Source organism: Schistocerca americana, chromosome X (genome assembly GCF_021461395.2).
Source record: "Schistocerca americana isolate TAMUIC-IGC-003095 chromosome X, iqSchAmer2.1, whole genome shotgun sequence".
In the NCBI taxonomy this organism is placed as follows: domain Eukaryota; kingdom Metazoa; phylum Arthropoda; class Insecta; order Orthoptera; family Acrididae; genus Schistocerca; species Schistocerca americana.
Window position 1 is genome coordinate 1,001,086,054 of NC_060130.1, and position 17,279 is coordinate 1,001,103,332.

The following is a 17,279-nucleotide window of genomic DNA, read 5'->3' on the forward strand; positions in this document are numbered from 1 at the left end:
TTGGCTGCATCGGCGGCTGCGATTGTTGAACTGTAAATTACTTGAATGCAGGTTAATTCAAGGAAGGCGGACATGAAATCGGGATCACCTCTTACAAATTAAAAGTGCACAATGATATTAAATGAATATATTATATGCTTCATTAGTACAAATATGCTTACATTTGCCAGCACACGCAAGATGTCCGTCTACACACAACCAAGACCAGAGAGGAAGAGAAGACGACTGAAAAATTAACAAAAGAGCGTATCTTGTCGTCTCTTTAGATCATTTTGTTATATTTCTTTGCACTCGAAACTTACACAGAGAAATTATTATTTAATGAGTACATTATAAAAAAAAATGTATCATTCCAGTTTTAATGTCTCTTCTTTATAAATACTGTTTTTTAAGTGGTTTCTTATTACCTCACTGGGGACGCTATACACTGTTGGTCCAGATTGTCCAACTCCTCAATGGTGATTCAGCGTAGACACCTCAAAGTGGTTGGTGGGTCACGTCGACCATAAACAGCCCATTTAAATCTATACCAGACACGTTCGATAGGGTTCTTGTCTGAAGAACATGCTGGCCACTCTAGTTGAGCAATGCCATTATCCTGAAGGAAGTCATTCACAAGATGCGCACAATGGGGGTGCGAATTGTCGTCCATGAAGACGAATGCCTCACCAGTATGCTGCCGATATGGTTGCACTATCGGTCGGAGGATGGCATTCATGTATCGTACAGCCGTTACGCCGCCTTCCATGACCACCAGCGGCATACGTTGGCCCCACATAATCCCACCCCAAAACAGCAGGGAACCTCCACCTTGCTGCACTCGCTGGACAGTGTGTGTCCAAGGCATTTAGCCTGACTGGATTGCCTCCAAACACGTGTCCGACGAGTGCCTGGTTGAAGGCATATGCGACACTCGAAGGTGAAGAGAATGTGATGCTAATCCTGATTAGATTAGATTAGATTTACTTTCATTCCAATTGATCCATAGTGAGGAGGTCCTCCAGGATGTAGAACACGTCAGAAAAACAACAATACATGACAAATATTTACAACTCAAACAAATAAGCTTCCACAGGTCCCATGTGGAATGATCATGATTTTTTAATGAACACTATATGAAAGAATCATTTTACAAATACTAATGCACTGAATTTAAAATAGAAGTTTTTTTTATTTATTTATAGGGTAATAAACATGTAATACAACTACTATAATACTTATTTACAATGAACACGTTACTGCACTGAAATGGTGCAGAAGTTATATTGTGTGTGTGTCATATATATATAAAAACAAAGATGATGTGACTTACCAAATGAAAGTGCTGGCAGGTCGACAGACACACAAAACAAACACAAACATACACACAAAATTCAAGCTTTCGCAACAAACTGTTGCCTCATCAGGAAAGAGGGAAGGAGAGGGAAAGACGAAAGGATGTGGGTTTTAAGGGCGAGGGTAAGGAGTCATTCCAATCCCGGGAATGGAAAGACTTACCTTAGGGGGAAAAAAGGACGGGTATACACTCCCACACACACACACATCCATCCACACACATCCATCCACACATATCCATCCACACATATACATCCACACATATACAGACACAAGCAGACATATTTAAAGACAAAGAGTTTGTCTTTAAATACGTCTGCTTGTGTCTGTATATGTGTGTGTGTGTGTGTGTGTGTGTGTGTGTGTGTGTGTGTGTGTGTGTATACCCATCCTTTTTTCCCCCTAAGGTAAGTTTTTCCGCTCCCGGGATTGGAATGACTCCTTACACTCTCCCTTAAAACCCACATCCTTTCGTCTTTCCCTCTCCTTCCCTCTTTCCTGATGAGGCAACAGTTTGTTGCGAAAGCTTGTATTTTGTGTGTATGTTTGTGTTTGTTTGTGTGTCTGTCGACCTGCCAGCACTTTCATTTGGTAAGTCACATCATCTTTGTTTTTAAATATATTTTTCCTACGTGGAATGTTTCCCTCTATTATATATGTTCGTTCTACTGAGAAATTCATCAATGGAGTAGAAGGAGTTGGCCACCAATTAATCCTTTAGGCTTCTCTTAAACTGAATTTCATTGGTTGTTAAACTTTTAATGGCTGCTGGCAAGTTATTGAAAATGTGTGTTCCTGAATAATGCACACCTTTTTGTACAAGACTAAGTGACTTCAAATCCTTGTGAAGATTATTCTTATTTCTAGTATTGATTCCATGAATTGAGCTGTTGGTTTGAAAAAGTGATATATTTTTAATGACAAATTTCATTAAAGAATAAATATATTGGGAAGCAGTAGTTAGTATCCCTAGTTCTCTAAACAGGCTTCTGCAGGATGTTCTCGAGTTCACACCACATATAACTCTTATTGCACGTTTTTGTGCGCAGAAAACTTTAGCTTGGCTTGATGAATTACCCCAAAAAATAATCCCATATGATATTATGGAATGAAAGTAAGCATAGTATGCCAGCTTTTTCATTTTTATATCCCCTATGTCTGACACAATTTGCATTGCAAATAGAGATTTGTTAAGACGCTTCAGCAGTTCTGTGGTGTGCTTTTCCCAGTTGAATTTATTATGAAGCTATAATCCTAAGAATTTAACACTGTCCACTTCTTCTATCTGCTTGTGATCATATGTTAGGCATATACTCGTGGGACACCCTTTACGAGTTGCATGTAGTGTGTTTTTTCAAAGTTTAGTGACAAGGAATTGGCTAGGAACCAGTGATTAATGTCCACAAATATTTTATTAGCTGATCTTTCTAAGACTACACTTGATTTGCTATTTATTGCAATGTTTTAATCATCAGCAAACAAAACGGACTTGGTATCTGGTAATGTTACTGATGAAGGGTCAGTGATATACACAAGAAAAAGTAAGGGCCCTAAAATGGAACCTTGTGGGGACCCCCACATGTAATTAGTTCCCAGTTGGTTGATACCTGATAGCTTGATACATGTCTCTTTCCTAACAACACCCTTTGTTTCCTGCAGGAGATATAAGTTTTGAACCATTTTGCAGCATTTCCTGTTACACTATAATATTCTAATTTACTTAAAAGAATATTGTGATTTACACAGTCAAATGCCTTTGACAGATCACAAAATATACCAGTTGCCTGCAATTTTTTATCTAATGAATTAAGCACATTTTCACTGTAAGTGTAGATAGCCTTCTCAGTATCAGAACCCTTTCGAAATACGAACCGTGACTTTGATAGTATGTTATTTGAGATAAGATGGTTATAAAGCCGATTGCACATACTTTTTCTAAAATTTTTGAGAACGCTGGAAAAAGTGAAATTGTATGGAAATTTGATGCTATTTGTTTATCTCCCTTCTTAAACAGTGGCTTAACTTCTGCATATTTTAACCATTCAGGAAATATTCCACTGATAAACGATTGGTTACACAGATAGCGTAATATGTTACTTAACTCAGAATCACATTCTTTAATTAGCTTTGTTGAGATTTCATAATACTCACTAGATGTTTTTGATTTTAAAGATTTTATGATGGACATTATTTCTGCTGGGGTAGTGAGGGTCAAATTCATATTATGGAAGTTACTTGAAATGTCTGGTCTGAGGTATTCCATAGCAGCATCTACAGAACCTGACAACTCCATCTTTTCAGTAACACTGTTACTGAAATGTTTGTTAAAAAGTTCTGCAAGACTATACACACCTGTCACCAATGTATCATTTACTCTTAATGCTATTTTTCCCTGAGCGGTCCATTTGGCTTGTTGTTGGGCCCATCTGTATCACGCTGCATGGTGTCATGGTTGCAAAGATTGACCTCGCCATGTAAGTTGGCAGTGAAGTTGCACATCATGCAGCCTATTGCACACAGTTTGAGTCAGAACGCGACATCCTGTGGCTGCACGAAAAGCATTACCCAGGCAGCGGTCATCCACTGCAATAGTAGCCCTTGGGCCGCCTGACTGAGGCATGTCATCAACAGTTCCTTTCTCTCTGTATCTCCTCAATGTCTGAGAAACATCGCTTTGGTTCCTCCGAGACACCTGGACACTTCCCTTGTTGAGAACCCTTCCTGGCACAAAGTAACAATGCACACGCAACCGAACCGTGGTGTTGACTGTCTAGGCATGGTTGAACTACAGACAACACGAGCCGTGTACCTCTATCCTGGTGGAATGACTGGATCTGATCAGCTGTCGGACCCCCTCCATCTAATAGGCACTGCTCATGCATGGTTGTTTACATCTTTGGGGGGGGGGGGGGGGGGGTGTTAGTGACATCTCTGAACATTCAAAGGGACTGTGTCTGTGATACAATATCCACAGTCAACGTCTATCTTCCCGAGTTCTGGGAACCGGGGTAATGCAAAGCTTTTTTTGATGTGTGTAGTATTGGAGGGAAGTGTGGAGGGTAAAAATCATAGAGGGAGACCAAGGGTTGAATACACTATCCAGAAGGATGTATGTTGCAGTAGTTACTCAGAGATGAAGCAGCTTGCACAGGATAGGGTAGCTTGGAGAGCTGCATCAAAGCAGTTCATGGACTGAAGACCAAAACAACAACAACAACAATAATAATAATAATAATAATAATAATAATAATAATAGGGGGTGACTTCAACTTGCCAGGTGAAGATTGGGAGTGTCACACAATCAAAACTGGTGCCAGAGACAGCGGTTTGTATGACATTATTCTGAATGTCTTGTCTGAAAGTCACTTCGAGCAGATAATTAGGAAAAAAAACTCACGAAGATAACATCCTAGACCTCTTAGCATTAAACAGACCTGAACCAACCAAATCAGTTAAAGCGGAGGTAGGTATCAGTGATCATAAGGCTGTGATAGTAATTATGGCAATGGGTATTACATGGAAAGTTAAGAAAGATAGGAATATATTTACAAATTACATAGTATCTGAGTAGACAGCATCAAATATTTAGTGCTGAGGTCAAGTATTTGGAGCACAGATGGAAAAGCAGATACACACAATAATAGGCCTATATGATTGAGGTCAACATTTTGTGAATGTTTTATGGTCAGAAATTATGACTTTTTTTCTAGAACGAAAATCCATCGTCAAGAAATCAACATGGATTCCCCAAACAGAGATCTTGTGAAACTCTGCATTCTCTGTGCCTTCTTGAGATCCGTAGTGCTGTAGCATGGTGTATACACTCCGGGAAAATTCTGGGAATTTTTTCATCCAGGAGAAAACCGAGAAAAACCTGGGAATAGTTTAGAATCCCGGGAATTTTTCATTGTTTTAGACTTTGGTTAAATTTTCATAATTTTAGTATGAAGACTATGGAATACTTCATAAGTATAAACTGCTGCTGATGAGCATGATGTCGCAACTGTTTGCATTTCATTTGAGCAGTTTCCCATGGGCTCATGCGCATGTGCCATTGGGTTGTGTTTGGGCAGTACCTTCTCTCACTTCCAGCTACTTGACATGTGGCTGTTAGCATCAGTAGTAACAACAAGCAGCCAGATGATAACCGGAAAAAATTTTCTGGCACGCAAACTGCCAGATTGCCGCATGCGCATAGCAGTCTGGGTTGTAGTTGGGAGAGGGTTTTAGTCTCCACGTAAGCCGTGTTTACGTATAGTGAGTTTGCTGTTTCCTCTTCGTTTACACTTCTCACATCAGATGAAAACTAAATGGATTTTTGTGGTTGGAAGCTATCAAGTGAATTAAAATGCATTCACATAATTACGGAAGCTTCAGTTTTCTGATTTTATTTTATTTGTATTTATATATATCTTTTCCCAGACGCAATCAATTTATTCGAACTGAAGTGTTTCATTCCGCACTATTGGCTAGTTTCAACTGTTCAGTGAATTTCAAGTGCACATTCTCGTCTTCTGGAATGTATGGTATTATGCCATAATAAAGAACCAAACATGAGATAATACAGTACTGGTGCTCCAAGAAAATTTGCATCCCAAAAACCACACTGAAATCTTAAATATCAGGTTGGGACCTACTTCATTATGAATCTGGGCATATGAATGTTCCATGTAAGTATGAAATTCTGATGGTCTTGTAGTATCCTGTTTCGTTTATGATGTCACATAAGATCTCTTAATGCTGTATAGGTACGAACATATGGGCTTCCTAAGTCATCTTAGCTGCCCATGGACAGTAACGCGTTTTCTGGCACTCTCTGGCAACTACTGAAGTGAAGCTATTTCTAACAGGTCGTGGGGAAATATTGCAAATAGTGCTTTCAAAAGCTTTAGTTTCAAAGTAAATTTCCTTTACGCAAGATGAATTATGTTACATGTGCAATGAATTTCTTAAATCACAGAGTGTTTGACTCTCATTTAAAACTTAACACATTGTGGACTAGCCACTTACAAGAATTTCGAGCCCAGACAACCAGACATTAATGTCGGTATTTAAAATTTTACTGGCAATTTTGTGTGATGTATCTTAAAGTGTAACACACACCCAAAAAAAAAATCAATATTATGTGTAAAAGCTTAGCTTTTATTGTAGCTTCACTGTGTACATTAATTTAAACCATTAACTTTCCCTGTTTGTGTATTAACACCACTTAACAGTGATGTTGCAGCTGGCTGACTACGTCAAGTGTCCTATCCTCTGAATATCTGCTGTCATTGGTTAGTGAGATCACATGACATGAGCTATGACTGTCTTACAAAAGTGCATCTCAATCTCGATTTTAGTGCTTCGGAAATTAATGTGCTGTTATGAATCTATACTTTTGTACTATGAATATAAAAATGTGCAGCATATCGTAAAATGAAAATATGCAACATAAATGTTGCCGAACATCAGAGCTTTCCAAAACATTTTTTGTCGAGTTTTTTTATTCTCTGAAGTTCCATGCTGGTGTACATCACCTTCACCATTCAAAGAACTGTTATTTTTACAGCTCCGAGGGAAAGTATACTGTCACTTACCATGGAAAACGTGCATTCTTCATCTTGGAAGAATTGCATTTTCACGTGGGGGAAAAGTATGTTTTTAACTGGGAAATCTGGGAATTTATTTTTCTTGTCCGCGTATACAACCTGTGTAGGCAATGGCACTCAGGTGAGTGCCATGATCCCTGACTTCAGGAAGGCATTTGACACCATCCCGCTCTCCAGTTGAATGAAAAAAATATGAGCTTGCCGAGTATCAGACCAGGTTTGTGACTGCATTCAAGACTTCTTGCAGATAGAACTCCACATCTTACTCTTAACTGAACAGAATCGACAGATGTAAAAGTAATTTCTGGAGTACCCCAAGGAGGTGTGATATGACCATTACTGTTTGCAATGTATGTAAATAATCTAGTACAAACCATCAGAACCTCTTTAAACCTGTTCACAGATGATGGAGTTGTCTATTAAAAAAAAAAATAGGCAATGCCTAAAGACAATATTGATTTGCAGAATGACCTACAGTGGATTGATGGATGATGCAGGCTCTCTCAATTGACCGTTGTAACATGTTGCACATACTTAGGAATAGAAATTCACAACTGTACAACTACACTATTGAGGACAAATTGTTGGAAACATTATCTACTGTAAAATATCTAGGATAACTATCCAGGATGACCTGAATTGGAATGACCATATAAAGCAAACAATAGGAAAATTAGATGGCACACTGAGATTCATAGGAAAAATCCTAAGAAAATATAACTCATCCACGAAAGAAGTGGCTTCCAAGGCACTTGTTCAACCAATTCTTGAGTACTGTTCACCAGTCTGGGACCTTTACCAGGTACGACTGATTGATAGATAGATAGATAGATAGATAGAGAGAGAGAGAGAGAGAGAGAGAGAGAGAGAGAGAATCCTTCAAAGAAGTGCAGGATGTTTGGCCACTGGCTTATTTCGTTGATGTGAGGTCATTACAGAGATACTCAGCAGACTCTGCTGGCAGACATTACAAGAGAGGCATTGTACATCATGGAGAAGTTTACTGTTGAAGTTTTGAGAGAGTACTTTTTGGTAAGAGTCAGACAACATATTACTTACTTCCACATACATCTCATGAAATGATAAAAATGAGAAAATTCAAGAAGTTAGAGCTAATACAGAGGCTTCCCAACAACTATTCTTCCCACACATCATTCACAAATGAAACAACAAAAGGGAAATCAGTTGGTGGTAGCAGAGTTCACTCTGCCACACACCATCAGGTTGCTAGCAGAGTATTGACGTAGATGTAGAAGCCATTGTCCTCCCATTGTCATCATATCTGATCTTTTGTTCCATGTATAGTTAGTTAGTTCCGTAGATCAAATTCATGATAAATGTTATGATCTGAAATGTATCAACAGAACAAAATATAAGACTTATAAAAAAACTAGAAAAATATTTGTATGGCTATATGCTGGCCTTTTATAAGTTCCTTTTTTATTTATTTTCTAATAGCTAATTACTTCTACTCAAGAATTCCTCTATGGTATACAATTTTCTCTAAGGAGAAAACTCTTTAATCTATATTTGAAAACATTTCTGCATTCTGTTTCTTAAATAATAATTAAACCAGACATCACATTTTTGTTGACAGGATGTTACACAAACCCTTACCCTATATTTATCCCTCCATATAATGTTTTGTTTGAGATTCACTGCACATTATTTATGAAGATGGTTATCAATGGTGTGCATTTGTAATATATTTGAAATCTGTTTGTATTTATTCACAGTGTGATGCTGTTGATGCTGACAGAATGTACTTTCTGCCACTCAAGAGTCATTACCTCCAGCAGATAAGCTTGGCTTTGGGGCTAGATAACATCTGAGACTGGAAAATTTACAACAGGAGACGCCAAATGAAATAACTCTTAGAATTGCATTCCATATTGTGTAATTTTATGTTTAGCAAAAAACTTATAAACTCAGTTGTTACTTAAAATATTGAAATTCATTGTTACCATTATAACAAAAACATAAATGTGTGTCTTATTTAGAGATTATGCCGGTGTGCTTTTTATTTGTATTACATTTACAGCTTTTATTTTTGAGTTGTGTAAATATTTTGTGTTAAAAACTTAATTTCTTCTTCACACCACAGAGTATATTTTCAGACAATAAAAGACTGTGATGTTAACTATTAATTGAAGGTGCCACTTTTAACTATTCCATTTTTAAATGGGAGTATTGATGCTTTAGATGTAGTTCAGTATTGGATTACACTCAACAAATAAGTATAAGCTTTATATATATATGTCAAAACATATTTCCTGCAAAATTACATTTGGGGATATAAGAGCAAATGTGGGACTGTTTGTTTAGTATAAATTTTAAAATACTCTTGCAAAGTGATTAAGTGGTAGACACTGGCCTTTTATTTGGAAAAAGTGAAGTTTAATCCCCATTTGTCCATTCTGATTAAACACTTTGGGGCTGATGCTGTAAAATAACAGGTATGTTGACCTGTCTAAAAGTACGTTTGCCTTTAATTTTATGAGTTTCTTGTTAGTGTTACGGTTCTCATTTGTCTGGGCTATATGGTGGACACCGTATTTAAACACTTGTGGACATACTGGAAATGTAGCTACATTTTTTATTCTTTTTGTGGAGTGGCTTGTTTGTAATGTACAGGATCAGTAGTGTAGTGATGGATGCTTTGATTAGGAATGAAACTGCTCTCATGATTTTGAGGAAAGTAATTTTTCCTATTTTTGAAAGAGCTTAGAGTACATAATTCTGAAGTTATGTTATTTATAAATATCATTTTTATTAATGTCATAAAATCAAAAGAGGAGTGTGGACTTCAAGATGATTCTGAGGCAAACAGTGGCGTTATTTCCATAAGTTTTACACTTCACAAGTGTAGAAAACCAAAGTCAGGAACTTTAGACTGAATTAATTTTAAAAAAGCCTGAATAACAGTTGACCATGTATCAGATATTGATGTCTCTGTAAGACAGTGCGGCGAGAGCATTTTCATTGACTTAGGTTAGAACAGCTCATCTGTACATTTTTCTGTACTATATTGTGTGTCCTGTGATTAAACATGTCAAGGAGCAAACAAATCTGTATGCCAAACTGAGTGTAAGAATGTTACAAAGCATTAAGTTCCATTCATCTACACGTGTTCTAGTGGAATACAAATTATGGTCCATATATGACAGGTTGATACTGTGTATATGAGAGCAACTGGTGTCTGTCCAAATGTCATGAACCATTACAGGTTTGTGTCTATTCTCAGAAACATCCATAAAAAAATTGGACATGAAAAAGGAGAAACTGGCAATGACCTACTGTATGAAAACTGTATGTGCTACTTTCTGTTATGGTCTCAGAATATTACAAAGAATTAAAGTGTGAGTAAATTTGTGACTTTATTTCAAGGGTTGCATGCCATAAAACAAAACAAATATGGTGTAAAGCTGTATATATTATTGACACCAATGAACACATTTCTCAAGGCATTATCTAGAAAGTGTTAAGCTCTTCTTACAGAAAGATTTTACACACCTCTGTCCAACACTTGAGAATTGGAAACTGCTATATTATTACTATGGGAATGACAAAAACTCCTAAGTGAGATAACCTCATATGATAAATGATCACACATTTCATAGGAGTGAATTCATGTGGTGGACTACAGCGAAACATGTTGGATGTTGATTTACCTGACAAACAGCTGTCATATGGGGCATTTGTGCACTGAACCTTGAAGTCATGAGGGAAATTGGCTTCTCACAAAATTTTATTAGAAAACTGCAAACCATATGACAAAATAACAGGAAACTGTGTAACCTTTTCAGTTTATGACAGCCATATTTCTTGCAGAAAGCAGAGATTTCAATCCACCTCTTTTTACATTTGAACCACAAATAATTATGTCAGATTATTGGAACAAGAATTTGAACATTATATCATAAAAGATCCCACACTACAATACTGTCCATAATACTTGCTGCATACTTTGTTTTTAATTAATTATGTAAACAAAATTTAAGTTCTGAGAAAATCAATTTATTATTTTCTTTTTCTCTCTCAAAAATGGTGTTTTGCTTTATAACTGTGCCTATTCACTATATAACAATGTTTTACACACAATTTCAAACCACAGAGTATAGATTTTTCAGTGACATGTTGTTGCTGCTCTATTAAAGACCTAAGAGTTGCATGAAGTGTGATAAAATCGGCTAGATTTTTCAGTAGAGGCCTGCATGTGTTACTTTCAGACTGTTGTACTTTATTCAATACAGAGTTTCAGTGATAATGTACATCACAGTTAAAATTAAGGCATTGAAAAAGCAATATGTAAGCATTCATCATCATCATCATCATCATCATCATCGGAGAAAGTTGTCACTGTAAATCTGATGCAAAATTAATTGCACTGTTCATGGGATAGAATAGGTGACTCGTTGCTGCATTTCTCTGTGTAGTTTTTCAACCCATCCTTGATATAGTTCAGTTGGTCCATGTGTTCATAAACACTTAGAAAATGTAACAGATCTACTAAGGAGACTGCCCACACTACACTATTCCGTGCTCTTTTAGCATACTGCTGCGCGGTGTGGGAGCCTTACCAGATAGGACTGATGGAGTGCATCGAAAAAGTTCAACGAAGGGCAGCATGTTTTGTATTCTCGAAATATGGGAGTGTGTGTCACTGAAATGATACAGGATTTGGGGTGGACATCATTAAATGAAAAGTGTTTCTCGTTGTGAAGGAATCTTTTCACGAAATTCCAGTCACCAACTTTCTGCTCCGACTGCGAAAATATTTTGTTGACACCGACCTACATAGGGAGAAACGATCACCACGATAAAATAAGGGAAATCAGAACTCGTATGAAAAGATATAGATGTTCGTTCTTTCCATGCACTATATGAGATTGGAATAATAGATAATTGTGAAGGTGATTCAATGAACCCTCCGCCAGGCACTTAAATGTGATTTGTAGAGTATCCATGTAGGTGTAGATGCACAATTATCAAACAATAATGGAACATTACAAGACAATGTTATTCGAGGTTGGCACACTTTATACATATGCGAGCCCAGTCGAGGGTTAATAATAAATAGGAATTACTATGACAATTTGCAAAACTGTGGAAACTGTAGACAAATGGAAAAACATCAACCAGATCACAGTATTTTTTATGTACCTTCAGGAAATGTTACTATGCATGAATCTCACAAGCATAATGAGAGCACACTGCATTTAAAAAACAAAGGTGCACTTTTCTTTTCAAATATATAAAACAGAATAAACAAGAAGTACATAACAGCAACAGTGTGCCTCGGAGTGGAGGCGAGTTCATCAGTGAAGCCATTGTAGCCACAGCTCATGAATCTCTTGCTACTAGTGGTGTAACAGAAGTAACAAAATACTTCAATGATCAGGGGCTCAAGGTGAATGTCACCAAATCTCAACTACTGACATTTAAAAACAGGCAGTTCTCATCACAACAATATAAATAGTGTGTGTAATATCTCAGCAGCAGAAAATGGTAACTGTAAATTCCTGGGTGTATATGTCGATGAAAATTTGCAGTGGACATACCACATTAATTTTGTATGCGGAAAAGTCAGTAGTGCCATATATCTCCTCAGCCAGCTCGCAAAGATAGTTCCTAGCCAAGCACTGAAATTAGTATATTATGGAACACTTGACCCCTTTCTCAATTACGGAATTGAACTATGGGGCTGCGCAGCTGATGTACATTTAAAAAGAATACTACTACTACAGAAAAGAGCAATAAGACTTATACATGGGATGGGACATAGAGATTCATGTCGTGAAGTGTTTGTGCAGCACGAATTTCTGACAATATATTCTCTGTACATCTTCAAAATAGTTGTATTTTTTATAAGTCAACCAACAGAAGCTATCAAGGGCAGTGATGTACACGATCACAACACTAGAACTAAGTGTAACTATTTCCGTAACAGAACAACGTTAAAAATTACTTATAGAAGTCCGTATATGATTTGATTTGGTATAACAAGCTATCAAACTCTCTAAGAACGTACATGGGAAATGTTTTTAAAACAAAATTAAAATCTTTTCTAATAGAAAAATGTTTATATTCTTTCAATGAATTTTAAGATAGTGATTGTAACATGAGGCATTAGCATATCAGCTGTAATGTGATAAATGTAAAAAATAGACATAAGAAGCAACAGCTACAGAATATAGTGTATTTTATAAGTATAAATATAACCATAGTATTAAGTCTGACATTTGCAAAAGCAATCATTACGATGGCTCCACGCAAAGACAATGTAAATAAATAAATAAAAAGGAAAGACAGCAGACAAGCAGCAGAAGCGTTGATGGGTGGTTATGTGCTTTGTCAGCAGATGGCATTGTTGAACCACTACACTGATTATTAACTAGTCTTTGAAGTACAACATTGTATTGGCTAGAAACACTGACATAGGAATGTTTATTATATAATGGAAAAATTACCTGTTGGTCTAAGTGAAAACAGTGATAAGCATTTACGTAATATCCCAACATAGAGCAAAAGACTGTCGGTTCTCCTGAGTGACTGATGCAATTATGTTGTACACTGCTACATTTATGGCTTATTAATAAATGCAGGTAATTGTCTCGTTGAAGGTAACAATACATACAGACTTAATTGCAACACTTACAGGATCATCCACAAAACTATACTGACGGCATTGTCATGTAGACATTCTGCATGCAGTATCGGCAACAGTTGGGTAGAGAGATACGTGCAGGTCAGACTACCTTAGGATTACAGCCCCAACATTCAAATATTCTTGGAAAAATAAAATTTACAATAAAAATAAAAGAACACACAATATCCTCCAAAACTATGAGCTGGTAGTACGAAGCACCTATGGATGGGATACTACAGATATGAGAGGGCTCTTATTGTGACACATGGCCTATCAAATACAGCAAGCAGTATAAAGGCAAGCAGGAAATCTTCATAAATCAGTTTCATAAGCTTTGTAAAACCAAAACTATTTAAGACTATCAGGTGTGGGGCAGCAGCTTTGGATTATCAGAGGAACCAACATCCAGATGTATTTAATAAGAAAATCAAGTATTGGAGTATGCCCTCTGTATTAATACAGGACCTAGGTAATATTAACATGGTTATACTACATGAGAAGAGCCTGTTGATTTACTGTATTTAAATTGCAGCAGCAATAAAGAAATAAGTGCATTTTACTTGCTAACATATTGGAGCACTTCATTCAGTAAGATGTGACTTCAATTGTTTTAATGAAGAGTGTATTTTTGAAAGTTGCTGTGTTGAGTTAAAGGATTTAAATGTTGTTATAATATCAATTTATAGAATCCCAGGGAAGGTGACAACTGAGCATTTCCTGCGTAAATTTCAGAGTTTGTTAGAATACCTCAGTAAAGAAAAGAGGAAAAAAATTGTGGTTGCTGCTGATTTCAACATCAGTGTGTTGAATGAAACGTGAGGTATCAAAATTTACAGACTTAATGGAAAAAATATGGCTTCAAATTAAATTTTTCTGAATCTACAAGAGAAAATGCTGTCAGCTACATGCATTGACAATATTTTAACGAATTACATATTTGAAGATGGATGTAAATTCTGTCTAGATCTAGGAATTTCTGATCATTCAGCATTATTTATTGAGCTACCCAGAGCAGGTAGAGAAGTCCCATGTAAAAAAAGCTTATGTAAAAAGGATCTTCAACCAAGAAACTTTGACTCTATTCCATGATAAGATCAAGGAGACAGAATGGCACTTTGATAAAAATATTTCATGCACGGCAAATTTTGAAGCATTTCTAAGGGATTTTCCAAGTGTTTTCAATGAAATGTTTCTACAAAAAACTTATTTTAATAAAATGACAAAATTAAAATGGATCACTAAAGGTATAAAAATCTCCAGTGCTAAGAAAAGGCAGCTACATAAGGAACTAAGACATAACAAAAAAATTGAATATGTTAAACGATACAAAAGTACATTTAAGAAAGTTGTCAAAGCAGCAAAGCAAATGACAAATAATAAATTAATCTTAAAACATGAGAATAAATCAAAGGCAGTATGGTCAGTTGTAAAACACGAATTAGGTATCAAAGCCTCTAGACATGGAATTAGTACAATTAAGCTTGAAGATGAGATCATTGTAAATCCAGCTCAAATTTCAGAATGCTTCAATGAGTTCTTCATTAATGTAGTGAAACCAGAGGTTAATGTTGCAGATTATGAGAACAATGTATGCCCCTTTGGACTAAATCATAATTCTGAATGCCTCACAAAATTCAAAACAGTTTCAACAATAGATGTAGAAAAAATTATATTAAAACTAAAAAACAAAAATTCTGCAGGTTGGGATGGAATACCAGCAAAAGTCCTTAAATTTGTGTGTAGAATAATAGGATACCCACTATCTAAAATAATAAACCAATCCTTTGAACAAGGAAGCTTCCCAGAGGTGCTGAAGTATGCAGAAGTAAAACCGTTGCTCAAAAAAGGGTCAAGAGAGGATATGGGGAATTATCGTCCCATCTCCCTCCTTCCAGTCCTATCAAAAATCTTTGAAAATGCTGCTGCTAATCAGATTCGAAATTTTATGGAGAAGTATGATACTGTTACGGAAAACCAATTTGGTTTCCAGCATGGCAGTACTATTGATGCAATTAACAAGTTTATCGACAAGATCAGCACATCATTAGACAACCATAATAAAGTTGCAGGAATCTTTTGTGATCTCACAAAAGCCTTTGACTCTGTAAATCATGCACCACTCATCTATAAGCTTGACAAGTATGGGATCAAGGGCGATGTTCTAAATTGGCTTACTTCATACTTAACAAATAGGAAACAAAGAGTGATTGTCTCATCAAATGCGGCAAATTACTATTCAAAATGGAAAACAGTAGCCCAAGGTGTCCCTCAAGGCTCGATTCTAGGACCTATTTTGTTCTTGTTCTATGTTAATGATTTCCCGAAAAATATAAATGCTCCATCGATTTTATTTGCAGATGACACATCTGTATTAATTGAAAACCAGGAGCCAGAAAACATCCCTCTCTACATAATAAACACAATGAACAAACTAGAAACATGGTTCCAACTGAATGGATTAAGATTGAACATCCCCAAAACCCACATGGTCCAGTTCAGAACAAAACAGTCAAAGCCCCAAGAAATTAAAATATCTCATAAAAATCAGGATATAGAAGAAGTAGATTCTGTGAAGTTTTTAGGGGTAAACCTAGATAAAAATTTAAATTGGAATAAACATGTTGACTACCTGTTAAACAAATTATGTAGCTTTGCATTTGCTATGCAAATATTAGCTGGTGCAACAGACATAAATACAAGGAAAATTGCATACCACAGCTACTTTCAATCAGTTGTAAGGTATGGTATTATTCTTTGGGGAAATTCAAGCAATATATTGCGCATACTAAAGTTACAGAAAAGAATAATAAGGAACATGTGTACTGCCCATCCAAGGACATCATGCCGCCCACAATTTGAAAAACAACAGCTATTAACAGTTCCCTCCGTATACATCTATGATATTATCATCTTTCTACATAGCAAGTTAGAGTTATTCAAGAAAAATTGTTTCAATCACGTGTATAACACGAGAAACAAAGACAATTTTACGCTTCCCACTCATCACTTAAATCTATATGCGCAGTCTCCTCAGTATATGGCAACGAAAATTCATAACAAGCTAAAAGGAAAGAATGTTCCGAGTATGAACCTAGAGACACTGAAAACAAAGCTATATGATATACTTGTCAAATGCTGCTACTACACTGTTGAGGACTTCATGAAGGATGAACTGAACATTTGAGCAGGATAAATGTACATATAGTCTTGTGTGTAAATGTAGCTGTCCTTCACAAAAGGGATGAAAGAAAAATAAAAGTTTACATTAATGTTAAAATTGTTTGTACCAATTAGGCCTAAGTAATGTTATCCATTTTTTTGACGTGTCTCCTGTACACTAATCATATGATTAGAAATTGTATGTTATGAGACGAATAAAACACTATTCACTAGTACCCAATTGTTAGTTTTCTGTAATGCATTTGTAGCATTATGGTTCCTTACTATTCCAGTATGTTAGCAAGTACAGTGCTTATGAAACTGATGTATGAAAATGTCCAGCCTATCCTCTATACTATTTGTTAAGCATGTTCTTATAATGTTTGTTAGGCCATATGTCACAACAAGAGCACCCTCATATCTGTAGTATCCTCTTGGCACATTTTTTTCTAATGTTACTGTCAATTTTATTTTTCCAAGAATTATGAACGTTGAAGCTGTAATCGTAAGGTAGTCTGACCTGCAAGTACCTTCTTAGCCAACTG

The 17,279-nt window shown here is 36.2% G+C and overlaps 1 protein-coding gene and 1 long non-coding RNA gene across 4 annotated transcripts in view; one reads left to right on the plus strand and one right to left on the minus strand.

Moving 5' to 3' along the window:
- Positions 1–10,306, plus strand: part of LOC124554772 (ER degradation-enhancing alpha-mannosidase-like protein 1) — a 206,606-nt gene extending 196,300 nt beyond the window's left edge. For both annotated transcript variants that reach the window (XM_047128419.1, XM_047128418.1), the window contains exon 10: positions 8,663–10,306. In XM_047128419.1, coding sequence (XP_046984375.1) covers positions 8,663–8,758 — 96 coding nt within the window. In that variant the 3' untranslated portion in view covers positions 8,759–10,306. The remainder of the gene's footprint in view (positions 1–8,662) is intronic.
- LOC124554775 overlaps positions 1–17,279 on the minus strand; it is a 47,791-nt gene that overhangs the window by 18,737 nt on the left and 11,775 nt on the right. The gene's annotated exons all lie outside the window — the stretch shown is intronic.